Source organism: Barbus barbus, assembly GCF_936440315.1.
Source record: "Barbus barbus genome assembly, chromosome: 2".
Lineage (NCBI taxonomy): Eukaryota > Metazoa > Chordata > Actinopteri > Cypriniformes > Cyprinidae > Barbus > Barbus barbus.
In genome coordinates, this window is record NC_136730.1 from 25231570 (window position 1) to 25245083 (window position 13514).

Sequence of the window (13514 nt, forward strand, 5' to 3'; positions counted from 1 at the left end):
ATTATCATGTGGTATGACCTCTAAGAAACAATGAATAAGTTATTTCTGCAATTATTTATTTTCATTATAAATTTCATTAGTGACTTTTTGTGGGAAGCTAGATTGTTTTGTTTAGGTGACCAATTCTGTGCTTGTAAATTTTGATTGAATTTGAAAATATCATGTGGTGCGACCACTGCAGAGTGTTTGCTAATATAGATATATGTCCCAGATTGGCAGTTTTTTGCTTTTATATTCAATTGATGGTTTATTTACATAGAATAATTTATTTTAGTATAATCTGGAATATATTTTTATGCAATTTGGTTAATTTCAGACTGTTTATGTTTAATCTTTGTACAATATGAGAAAAAATGCAGAGCATGTAATTTTCGTTTGGTGATTATCATATCACCCTGCAGCCCAAGACCGGTTGCCCACTGAAGCTAAGCAGGGTTGAGCCTGGTCAGTACCTGGATGGGAGACCTCCGGTGAAAACTGGGTTGCTGTTGGAAGAGGTGTTAGTGAGGCCAGCAGGGGGTGCTCACCCTGCGGCCTGTGTAGGTCCTAACGCTCCGGTATAGTGACGGGGACACTATACTGTCAAAAAGCACCGTCTTTCGGATGAGATGTTAAACCGAGGTCCTGACTCTCTGTGGTCATTAAAAATCCCATGGCACTTCTCGTAAAGAGTAGGGGTGTAACCCCGGTGTCCTGGCCAAATTCCCTCTACTGGCCCTTGTCTATCATGGCCTCCTAATAATCCCTATACACCTGATTGGCTCTATGACTCTCTCTCCTCTCCACCTGTAGCTGGTGTGTGGTGAGCGCACTGGCGTCGTTGTCCTGTGGCTGCCGTCGCATCATCCAAGTGGATGCTGCACACTGGTGGTGGTTGAAGAGAGACCCCCCCACATGATTGTAAAGCGCTTTGGGTGTACAGCAATACACAATAAAAGCGCTTTATAAATGCATCATTCATTCATTCATTATGCATTTATTAGTAATTTATTATTTATTTATTAATAACTACTTTAATCTATTCTACCAGTTTATACTGCCAAGCAAAGTAAAATAAACGCTCACCATAGGCAGCATGTTAATTCTGACCCTGCAGTCTAGCACAAACTCCAGAAGTAATTTTCTACTATAAGAAAGATGTTCATGTCGTCATCTCAGAACCTGAGCCAGCAACCTCTAAATTGAACTTTTGCAAAGACCCACCCCCCCTTAGTTACTGTTGCTACGACCGACAAACCATGGCACTTTTATGCCACACATCATGTTCTCACGCATTGAAAAATACATCACGATGCAAAGAGGACACTGACAGAAAAGACAGAGCTGGTTACTTTTAGTATGAAACAAAGCCTCATGTTCAAATTTTGTAATTTTTTTTACAAAAATTTTTTTTTACTGCCTGTTAATCAAACTCCCGGCAAAAGGGTCAATTGAGCAGCCAATATTGGACAAAGTACAGAAATAACTGGGGCTAAAGAAATGTCTACAGTTAATGCCACGTGATGCACATTTCACACGTCTTTTTAAATAGATTTTTAATGATATAAGGTATTTTTGTCATTTGGAGCGACCACTCATCGTGTGGTGCGACCAATAATAGCAATAACTGTATTAAAATAAAAATAAAATATCTCATTTCTGTGGTTGAAATATGAATCACTCAGGAGTGCAAACTCATAGATGAAAAAGGTGACAAACTAAACTACCTAAAGTTAAGACACATAGCACATTTCACACACAATGCCAAGTCAAACTGCTTTATATAGAGAAAATGTTACACACTGCAAAAAATGCTTTTCTTACATCTTTTTGTCTTGTTTCCAGTCCAAATATCTAATAATTATTAAATCAAATCTTTTTTTTTTCAGAAAAAAAGTCAAGTCAAAATAATCTTATTTCAAACCGAAAACAAGATTATTTTGTTTACAGTATTTGCAGATTATTTTGTTTGTTTTAAGGAAACCTCACTTAATTTGGACCTTTTTTTCTAAAAACAAGACAGTAAATTTACTTGTCTAGAAAATGCTTCTTGATTTAAGAATTTTTAAATAAATTTGGACTAGAAACCAGACAAAAACACAAAGTTTTTGAGTTTGAAAACACAAAAAAGGAAAAGCATATTTTGCAGTGCACCATTCAAGGATAAACATCTTTATATGATTAAAAGACGTTTGAGCGACAACTACGGTCTACAATTAACAAGGATTGTTGTTAAGATTTTACATGAACGTAGTCAGGGCAAATAAACCACTGTAAATCTTAATTTCAGCACTCAAATTTTTGAAGCAGCTGACGGGCTAAACGCGAGGTGTTTCTCCATCTTGAAACAGGCTGTTACATGCTGACACTTAGCGCTGCCTCCACTTCAGCTGAGTGATACTAATATTACTGTACATTAAATGGTATGCTTTACTTGTAGGTCGAGCAGTTCTCAAATCGACTTCATGTCAGAGTAATAGCTTACTGATATGTGAGACAAATGTTAAGGTTGAGACTGAGGAGCATTTTTGCAAAGGGTAGCGAACTAATGTAGCGATAACATAAATTACAATCTTCATAGCTATCGCAACAGCAGCCTCATGCAAAACAAAACAAAAAAACCCTGCAGCCTCACGCTGTATTCACCATTTAAACTGGAACACCATAATTTACAGCAGATACAAATGCATTCCGTCTGAAATATGGACAGTTGCCTGCAGCGTCTAAACGTTAGGCTTCAGGAGTGAGATTGGTTGGATGAGGAAAAGAACATTAAGGTAAGCCAATCAGAGGCAGAGTAGGGCGGGTCCATTCCTTTGCCAACAGGGGAAAAAAACGCTACAGGCGACGTGACACAGATGACTCGCAGATACGACGACGACTACGCCCCCCCCCCCCCTCATTTTTTAAAAGTTTTTTATTTTTTTTAAACAGATCTACACGATTCACGTGAATGACATATTTTAAGGTGAAAACGGCGAATTTCGCCGAAAGGTGACAAGTTTGCACCCCTGATCACTGCTGAATGGTATTTTTAAAAAGTTTTATGCAGTTTGCAGGAAAAATAGGTCTGTTAACTACATTTAAGAAGGCTGAAATTATAGAACAAAAATAAGAGATCATCATTTACAAAAACTCATTAAATGCAAATACTTTGTTTCTAAACACTTTAAATACTGAGAACATTTTTAAAAAATGTTAAGCATGATAAGGAAATTATTTAATTTTAATATAAATCATGGTCACACCACATGATATTTTTTAAGGCTACGGCCAATTCGTCTAGATGAAAAAACACTAAAATCACTTAATTTTAAATTTTAATATGAATTTATGTGTGCACAACATTCTTAATGTTTGAACTATTACAGTAAATAGTATTATTTTTTGTATTTTAAAATTGGCCTGTCGAAAATCCTTATACGTCAATGACCCACATACATATACACACACACACACATACGTACACGTATAGAATATAAATATTATAAATTTATATATGAATCTAATAAATTAAATTTTAAATTAAAACATACTCGGAAATGGTGCTCTGCATTTAACCCATCCAAGTGTACACACAGTAGTGAGCACACACCCGGAGCAGTGGGCAGCCAATGATGCGGCACCCGGGGAGCAGTTGGGGGTTCAGTGCCTTGCTCAAGGGTCTCACCTCAGTCGTGGTATTGAGGGTGGAGAGAGTGTTGGTTATTCACTCCCCCCACCTACAATCCCTGCCGGACCTGAGACTCGAACCCACAACCTTCGGGTTACAAGTTCAACTCTCTATCCATTAGGTGATATTTATGTAACATATGTCATATATGTTATTATGTCATATATGTAATATGAGACATCATACATAAAAATATATAAAAAGGTTAAACAGCTGATTTAGTTGATGATTAAAATGGATTTCATGCATTTCAAGCATGTCACATTTGACTGCACATGATTTACAATGTTTGTGGGCAGAATATGATTTGCAATAATCAAATAAATCTCAACAGCATTTACAAGAATGTCTTCTGACTACAGGGTTACAATATTGTTATATATAAATATAATATAAATATTATACATGTATAGATTTATATACTATAAAACATAAAAATATATAACAAAGTTGAATATAATTGATTTATTTGATGAGTAAAATGGATTTGTGTATTTCACACTTGACTGCACATGATTTGTGAAACTGATGGAATATTTTAACTGTACTGGATACTTCACTTTGCCATTATATGGTCCCTGACCATGTTTGTATGTGGCAAATTGAAAAGACAGTGGCACTGACACAATCACACAAACTCTGATGGAACAGAAAGTAATCACAGAAAAGCCATGTCACAGACAGAGAGAGAAATAGAAAACAGGATGAAAGACATATGGAGGAAGAAAAGAAAAAATATCCTTCAGACCTCTTTGTAAGCAAAGACAATGCGTCCATCGCTGTGTAATGTGGCCTGGAAGGTGAAACTCCCTTGATTATAAGAATCCTGAAGATGGACGTGATCCCACTGGACAACCAAAGCAGTTCCTAAGAAACACGCAGACATTTACATAATATTTGAAATATGATTTTGCATATTAATGAGGATATATTTAATACTTATATTCTCTACTAATAATACAGTTTCAGCTTCTGATCGCCTCTGTAAACAAGAGCATCTGGAAAACATAACATGACACATTTGATTTATGGCAAGTCAAGGTACAGTGTTTTTGATGGGCGTGTGCATTTGAAGATGGGAAGGTCTGACAGATATATATTGGATATTTCTGTTCCAATATATTTTTCCACTAAATATTTCTGTCAGATAGGACACCCTCTGTCTCTCTCACACATACACACACATTCCAGTGCATCTGTCTCTTACCATTGTCAAAATAGATGACAGTTGAGTTTCTGGAGAGGCTGGGGTCAAAGTTTGCCATAAGTGGAGCGATATATTGTGTCGCTGTCAACATTCGGTGAACCACATCTCCTGTGTAGATGAACCCTGAAAACACACAAACAGAAACATACACACACAATCTATTAACCTTTACAATACTCATTCTTAATATAAAATAATAATAAAAATACTTTTCAAATCTGATCTTCAGGATGAAAATAAGATAAAAACACTCAATTTGTTTATGTAAAAAAGTTTTTTTTTGGCACCAATGCATGAACATGTGCTTGTCTTTCTACTCCTAATCTCTGTGCTCTCCTCCTTTCTCATCTATGCATCCTGGCAAACAGCCCTGGCCTGTCTCCAAAGTGATTAATACTCTAATTAGCCATATAAATGCCTCCTTCCATCCCACTCACAGAAAAGAGAGAGGACCTTCCACACATACATAATCTAAAATGTGTCTTCAGTATTTGTCTGCTTAAATCAATGTAAATCTTTCCACAGGAATTCAGCAAACCTGGACTAAGCTGACCAACTTCGCTTACCCTGTAAACACAGAGCACTTAAAAACGCATTATATTCAATTCAATGCAAATAAAATAATTAAGACAAAAACGGGACAATAAAAAAGAAAAACAAATCCTCAAAAATTATTATAGCAATGTTCACTCATATTTTAACTTACTTCTCCCTATTTCTAAAGCACAACCCTACACCTACCCCTAACCTTATTGAACATGCTGATCAGTAAAGGTGTCCTCGAATATCCAAGAAGTGGACCACATGGTAACAATTCGAGTGGTCAATGTGCCAGGCCATCCGATCAATGTGAGGACACCACATCCAATTTCAATTAAAGGCTTATTAAATACCCATTAGGCACTTTATTTCCACTTCTCAAATATTTTCTCAATTTTTACTTAACTTCCAGCTGATATGATATGGGAACAGGGAGAAGAATGTGATTGGAAATCCACTGTCCACTAAATCCACTGTCCTTGCTCTCTGGGTTTCTATAGCAATTTTGTCTGATTGAACCAGACAACAGTTAATACAAAAAGCCTTTGCCAACAAAATGGGCTTTTTGCACTTAATGTAAATACACACTCTAATTTAGCAAACATTTTCCAGTTCTGTTTATTAAAAAATTCTTAAGGCAGGAAAAGTACCTCTTAAAATGGTACATAATTTTTTGCTCTTGAGAACATGGCTTCACTGGGAAATTCAGATCACTTGTGTTTCACCGTTTCTAACCGCAGAGAGATGACTGATGTAATTATAGGGAGAAATTATATGGCATTTTTCTGTCTCTATCTTTCCCTCACTCTCACAGCTTCATCTTAGACACATTCCAGCAGTCAGTGAGTCACATGAACCACAATCATAATAAAAATCCCCACACATGCTCTCATATCTCCAGCATGCACGGTCAGCTGTTATTAAGAGGAACCTCTCACTGCTGATAAACACAGCCTGATCCGCTGGAACACTGTGACTCACAGTCAAGCTCTTATGCCTACAAGTAAGAACCAATCAATTATATATTCCTCTTTAAGCTCATATAGATCATATGTTCTGCTTCAGCCGTATAATACTCATATCGTATGAAGGCAGGCAGATGCTCTCTTATAACCTCATCATTGGTTATGCTGCACACATTACACGCAGGCGGACAGTTTACTTACCGCCGGTTGCAACAGTGATCTCTCGCAACAAATGCCCATAAAATGGAAAATCAAAGGAGAGATTGACCCGCTGAGGATGAAAACAAGACAAAGTTTAACTTGCAATTATAAAAAGATCTAAACAATAAGCAGAATCTATATAAAACTATTAATCAGAGACAGTGAAAGAGAGGCAGTGTTTTCAATAAAACATACAGCAAGTGTAGATCTAGACAGAGTCCCATTCTGTGGTCGGCTAAAGCAAACATAACTCTGCTAATAAATTTGACTTCTGTCCTAAATCTATGGTGCGCTTCTCTGCTGTGGTTTCTTTTGTTTGGAAAGAGCAATGTGAAGATATCACAGTCTGTTCCAGTAATGGGATGGCGACACACCAAAACCTGATCCCATTTCAGAGAAATGTGGCATTTGAGGATCAGCACTTGTTCTGTTACTTTCATAATGCACACAAACAGACAAACCCATCCATAAGTGACAAAAGGATTTTTTTCCAAAATGCAAACAGTAATCGTTCATAAATTTAGCCATTTTATATAGTTTGCAATTCAGAAGATCTGTACTGCTTTTTATTTGTATATGAGTGATTGAATGAATTAATGAATGTTGTCTTACTGCTGCTTGTCGGTGTGTATTGGACAGGATGCCATGAATCTTCACCTTCTCCTTGTCCATCTGATCAATATTTACCCATAATTCTTTGCTCATAGGGTCACTGGGGCCATAAGTCTTTGAGGTGTAGTAGTTATGATCTGTGTCCTCCTGTGGGGAAACACCAGACAGCCAGTCAGGTTAAAGGACACAATACTTACTGTCAAGAAAATCATACAGGACTGGAACAGCATGTTCGTTTAAATAACCACAGAAATGTTCACTTTTCGGTGAACGATCACTTTAATAAACGCCCCAACACAATCCATATTTGTTTATGGTAGGCTTTTAGCAACCAAGGGCCACAAGCCCATTTTGATTATCACATCACAAACAAATACCATTTCAGGTCTTTCAGTATTAAAAACACACCCAAACACTCTCCCGAAAGAAAAAATTAGAGAGGTGTGTTTACAACGATCTCCGTTTGTTTATATGTATTTTCAATGCTGACCACATATTTATGAGGGTCACTAAGAGGTTTATTCAGCACCTGTAGAGTTGTCTAGCCTCTGTCTGGAAAATATGATGATAACAAAACAGCAAAAAGGGTCAAGTGAGTTCTTTTAGCCCAGTTCTCCCTATCCACTTAGGTGAAAAGAACAACAGGTCAATCATTTCACCAGCTGGGTGAGAGAAAGATTTGAGAAAGAGGTGATAGAGATGCAAGGTCATATAATACATAAGGCATATACTGTATGTGTTTTGATATGTGTGGATTTATGTATGTGGGTGTACACATCCAGTACTTACAATCAAAAGTTCCTGGTACTGTATATATATTTACGAGCAAAAGTTACAATATAAAAACTTTTTAACTAAATGAACAGTTCTGCAGGTTACATATGCCAAACAGATGGATGGAAAATCTGAGTGCCAGGAGAAACACAACCCATGAGGAGTGCTGATTAGTAACAGCATAATGCTTTGGACGGGGACAGAAGAGCATGACCAGCTAATGGAAAGAAAATCAACCCAGAGAAATTGTATCCCTCAATTTACTGACCATTACAAATTATTTTCTCCAAACGCCATCATCAGTGATCCAATTATTATAAAAATCAGGCTTTTAAAAAACAAACCAAAATTAATATTTTGTCTACCAATTAGTCTAATGCGTGACAAAAACACTTGATCACATGACTAAGGCTATGAGTGTGACATGATTATTCATGACATTTACAATGTCTTGCGAAAGTATTCATACCACATTTTTTCATGTTTTATGTTGCTGCCTTATGTTAAACCACTTTAAATTACTTTTTTTCCCACATCAATCTACACTCCATACACCATATTGACAAACCAAAAACAGAATTGTCACAACTTTGTAAATTTATTAAAAATAAAATAAAAGTACATTGCATAAGTATTCATACCCTTAACTAAATATTTAGCTGAAGCACCTTTACAGTCTCAAGTCTTTTTTGTTTGATGTGACAAGCTTTTCTCATCAGCATTTGGCAATTATCTGCCATTCTTCTCCTCACTTCTTCACCTCTCAAGCTCTGTCGGGTTGGATGGGGACAGATACAGATTTTCAGGTTTCTCCAGAAATATTTGACTGGGTTTAATCTCAGGCTGTGGCCGGGCCACTAAAGGACATTCACAGCGTTGTGTATAAGCCACTCTTGCTGTGTGCTTAGGGTCACTGTCCTGTTGGAAGTTAAACCTTCTGCCCAGTCTGAGGTTCTGAATGCTCTGGGCTAGATTTTCATTAGGGCCATCTCAATATTTTGATGCACTGAGCTTTTCTTCTACTCTGATGAGTCCCTCAGTCCCTGCCGCTGAAAAACAGCCCCACAGCATGAGGCTGCGACAAGCACATTTTAATTTTGGGATGGTACTCCGCAGGTGATGAGCAGAGCTGGTTTCCTTCAAACATGATGCTAAGAACTGAGGTTCATCAGACCACAGAATCTTGTTTCTCACAGTCTGAGGGTCCCGATTGTGTTTTCATGTGTATTCACCGCCATAAAGCCCAGATCAGTGGAGTGTTGCAGTGATGTTTATCCTTCTGTAAGTTTCTCCGATCTGCATATATGATCATGGAGCTCAACTAGAGTGACCATCAGGTTCTCAGTCACCACACTAACCAAAGCCTTTCTCCACCAGTTGCTCAGTTTGGCCAGCTCTAGGAAGAATCCTGGTTGTTTCAAACTTCTTCCATTAAGGGTAACGGAGTCAACATGCTTCTGTGACCCTTCAATGAAGCAGAATTTTTTTCTGAACTCTTCCCCAGATGTGTGGCTTGACACAAACCTGTTTCTGAGCTCTACAGGCAGTTCTTTGGACCTCAGGGCTTGATATGCTCTGATATGCATTATCAGCTATTAGACCTTTTATTAAGATGTGTGCCTTTCCAAATCATACCCATTCAACTGAATTTGCCACAGGTTAACTTCACTCAAAGTGTAGTAACATCTACAAGCAATATAAATGCTTCTGAGCTAAATTTCAATTGTCCCAGATTAGGGTATGAATAGTTATGCAATGGAATTATTTAAGTTTTTTATTTTTAATAAGTTTACAAAGATGTTAAAACCCCGTTTTTTTTTTTTGCTTTACCATTATGGTGTATGGAGTGTAGATTAATGTGGAAAAAAAGTAATTTAATGCAGTTTAACATAAGGCAGCAAAAAAAAAAAAAGTGAAAAACATTAAGGGGTGTGAATACTTTTGCTAGGCACTGTAATGAGTTTGATTCTGTTCCCTGCTTTCCTCTCCAGTCAGTTCCTGTCTCTGCTCCACTGTCCTGTCATAACAAAGATAAAAAAAAGCTAAAAAAATATACCATTACAAATCTATATGAATTCCTGTATGGACACATGAGTGGAAGACATGATGCATGACGAAGCAACAATCCAAAAGAAGACCCACTGGACATGACATTTAGAGCATTAATGAAATCGTCCCAGATTGATCCTGTTGTTTACTGAGCAAAGTTAGGCTGTCTGTAAAACCCTATGAGGAAAACACTTGATCCTAAATGTCTGCACTGTCTTATCAAACAGCCTGGAATTCAGCATGGAACTATATGAATAATATAATTCTCATAAAGAAAGAAATGTGTCAGAGTTAAGGAGAGGTGAATATAAGGTACATAAACTTTGACAGTTTAATCTGTTAAAGTGCAAAAGCAGAAAGACACAGGCTGAAAATAAAGCAAACAAAAACCTAAAAGGCTAAACTAAAGCCTGAGGCCATGTCGTAAAAAGCAATAGAAATTCAGTCCTTTGAAACTCAAAAAATAAAAAAATGACAGAAGCACTTTGTTGTGCATGCAATGATGCAACAGGTGTATGCGTGTATGAGTGTTTATACAGAAATGTGTTTGTATATGGGAGCTGGTAGGAGTTCAAACACTAAAACTCCATCACACAGACCTTGTAAAACAACAAAGAAACCAGCTCATGGACAGAAAAATTACCAACTACATACTGTATACACACACAGTGCTTTGAAGTAATCATTATGTGGGAAACTAAAAAACGTGTGCATGATGTTTTTCATATGGTTAAAATGATCACACAGATGGATGTACAACTGCTTATAGTGCACATTAGAGTTTAATTAGCCCAGGCACTCATTCGCCAGCATCACATGGACCCTCAGACAGACAGACAGACAGATAGATAGATTATTATTAAAGCTTAAAAAAGTTAATAAAGTTTGTTATTTTTAAAGGGACAGTTCACCCAAAAATGAAAGACCCACAAAGGCCGGGACACACCAAGCCAACTTTAAAGACCTAGCGGCGATGAAAGCTGACGGTGTTGTCGCCTCGCGTCAACAGCATCTGGACCAAACTCTGCACTTGAACACACAGCTCAGACTACAGCCGACTACAAACTAACACGCGTGTTCTGTGTAAGAGGAATGAACTGTCTATATCAACTATCAATAGTATTCCTCGTTTAAAAGGAGAAACCGAAACAAGGATATACGATATATACGCAGATATATGAAACGTAAACAAAGCAGCGCTTGTTTACCATTTTTAATATCAGTTATGTTGATCATTTTCTTCATTTTAAGTGGCTTATGTTTTCATTTAAAATATTTGCATATTGGAATGCTTGGGAAAAATCATGTACAGTAATATTAGAACAGCCTTCTGTGTGTGTTGCCTTCATTTACTTACTAGTTTTCATCACTTTTGCATTAATTCTCTAGCACTGGCTCGTTAGCCAAACCCTAATCCAATTCCCCAGTTCTCACTCGTGCTGACGGCCCTGACAGCCCCCCAAAATTCTGGCACGAAAGAGAGGAAATTGTCAAAAAACCTTTGTTTTATTTGCACACAAAAAGTATTCTCATAGCTTCATTAAAATTCTTCATTAAAATTATGGTTAAACCACTGATGTCACATGGACTATTTTATTGATGTCCTTTCATACATTTCTGGGCCATGAATGTGGTAGTTGTGTTATGGAGGGTCAGAAAGCTCTCGGATTTCATTAAAAATAATTGATGTTCTGAAGATGAACGAAGGTCTAATGGGTTTGGAATGACATTAGGGTGATTAATTAAAGACAGAATTTTCATTTTCATGACCCGGGGTTTGATAACCTGTCTCAGTTTCTTAAAAGTAGAACATTTTTCAACTTGAGAAACCTCATTTTTAGAATGCCATGTGAAGTGTGAGTGACAATCGTCAAAGATGTCAGTCTAGCGTGTGTTTACTTAGGAAAACAATGAAAAGTAGCGCAGTGGAATGGAAAAAGGCATTCTGTGTGAATGGCCTCTTAGGGAAAATTTATGTTTTGTTAAAGTTTAAAGGGTACCATTATTTGGGAGCTGTTGTCTGCATCTTCATCAGAAAGTATACCAGGTGAATCCTGAGACTCAGGCTTCAAACTGTCTTGACTGGCTTTGTTACTTTCCATTGGAGGGGGCTCCAGGAAAAGCCAGCGTCTCCTCCTCAACAGCTCCACAGTGACATCATCATCCTGTGACCATCCTTGAAGAACTGAATAAGCAGCTCCTGGAACAACACAAAACAACAGTCAATCCTATGAGTATGAGAACATTTTGACATTACATAACACAAAGTTTCATTTCGGAAGAAATTATGCTTGCTTCTTTCGAAAATGCAGACAGAACTCCCTCTTCAAAGCTTGTTACTAAAAATGTTTACAGAGGACATGAGAATTGGTTTCATTGCTTTATGTCAAATGCTTACACATTTTTTTATATGGTTTATACAGATTCAAAAAGCATAACTTTTTCTTTATTCTCCCTCTCTCATTCTGCAATAAAAACAGCTCCATTTTGTTCCAGATTAACCTGTTTAACTGTAGTCATAATAAAGAAGACGGTCCAGTGTATTCCTGACACTTGGTTTATTGTTAAATTGAGGCATGGTGTTACAATGAAACACCAAACGGCTTCTGTGAGAGCTGAGGGTGAAACGTAAAAAAAAATGGTGAGCCAAGAGTCTCAGACCATCCCAGTCTGCTTTTATTCTTCTTTGGTCTGTACATCACTCTTTATGTGCCTAAACTCTTTCTCTTATTCACACACAAACACATACACGGGGCCAAATTCTTATGCAAATCAAGTCTCATGTGATCAGAGTTTAATTAAACCTTTTATTTACTTTGCTCTTTAGTCTTCTCATTGGAAATAAAGATGTGAGAGATGATGGGAGTGTGTAAACTGGAAATCAGGGCAGCTGAACGGCCAAAGTGGGAATCACAAAAAGCACTTCATAATGTGATTGAGCAGACTAAACAAAAAGAAGGGGAAAAAGAAGAAACAAAAAGAAGGGACCAATGAATCAGCCTGGAATGTGGGTTAGAACTCTCTAAACACCAGCTTAATCTAAACTAAAAGTCCAATGTGGTTATCTGTACAGGTTTAGTTATAATCTGGTGTTTTTAGAAGCTGAGGTCAATCGAGGAAAGGAGAAGTAGTTTAGGCTTCAACAGCTTGGGTTGATCTTCATTCAGATTCCATACAGAGATGGCTAATGTTTGTCTAATGCTTTATAGATAATGTATGCTTAAATACATCAAACTTTCCTGTAGAATACATGGACTTGTGTGTACTGCAGCAGTAAAGTGGGTAGAAAGACATTTAGCATTACAAGTGTTCTCTACAATGGAATGGAGGGATAACAGAGACAAAAATTAGCCATAAATATTCTTAATTCTTTGTCTACTACTCAATATAGCTTGCAGGGCTGGGTCTGTATATGAACGCATCTGATTAGCATGCAGCAGCTCTTCTTTCCTGAACCAGAGCTCACACTCATCCTCTCTCACACGCTTTGTGCTCCTGTTTTGTAGACACAAAA

At 37.2% G+C, this 13514-nt stretch overlaps 1 protein-coding gene across 1 annotated transcript in view; it reads right to left on the reverse strand.

Moving 5' to 3' along the window:
- The window catches only part of LOC306884525 (plexin domain-containing protein 2-like), a 60837-nt gene that overhangs the window by 19507 nt on the left and 27816 nt on the right, over positions 1-13514 (reverse strand). Inside the window, exons 2-6 of the mRNA XM_079440457.1 lie at positions 12001-12200; positions 7178-7324; positions 6566-6635; positions 4860-4982; positions 4401-4519 (exon numbers count right to left, since the gene is read on the reverse strand). Of these exons, the coding sequence (XP_079296583.1) occupies positions 4401-4519; positions 4860-4982; positions 6566-6635; positions 7178-7324; positions 12001-12200 (659 nt within the window). The remainder of the gene's footprint in view (positions 1-4400; positions 4520-4859; positions 4983-6565; positions 6636-7177; positions 7325-12000; positions 12201-13514) is intronic.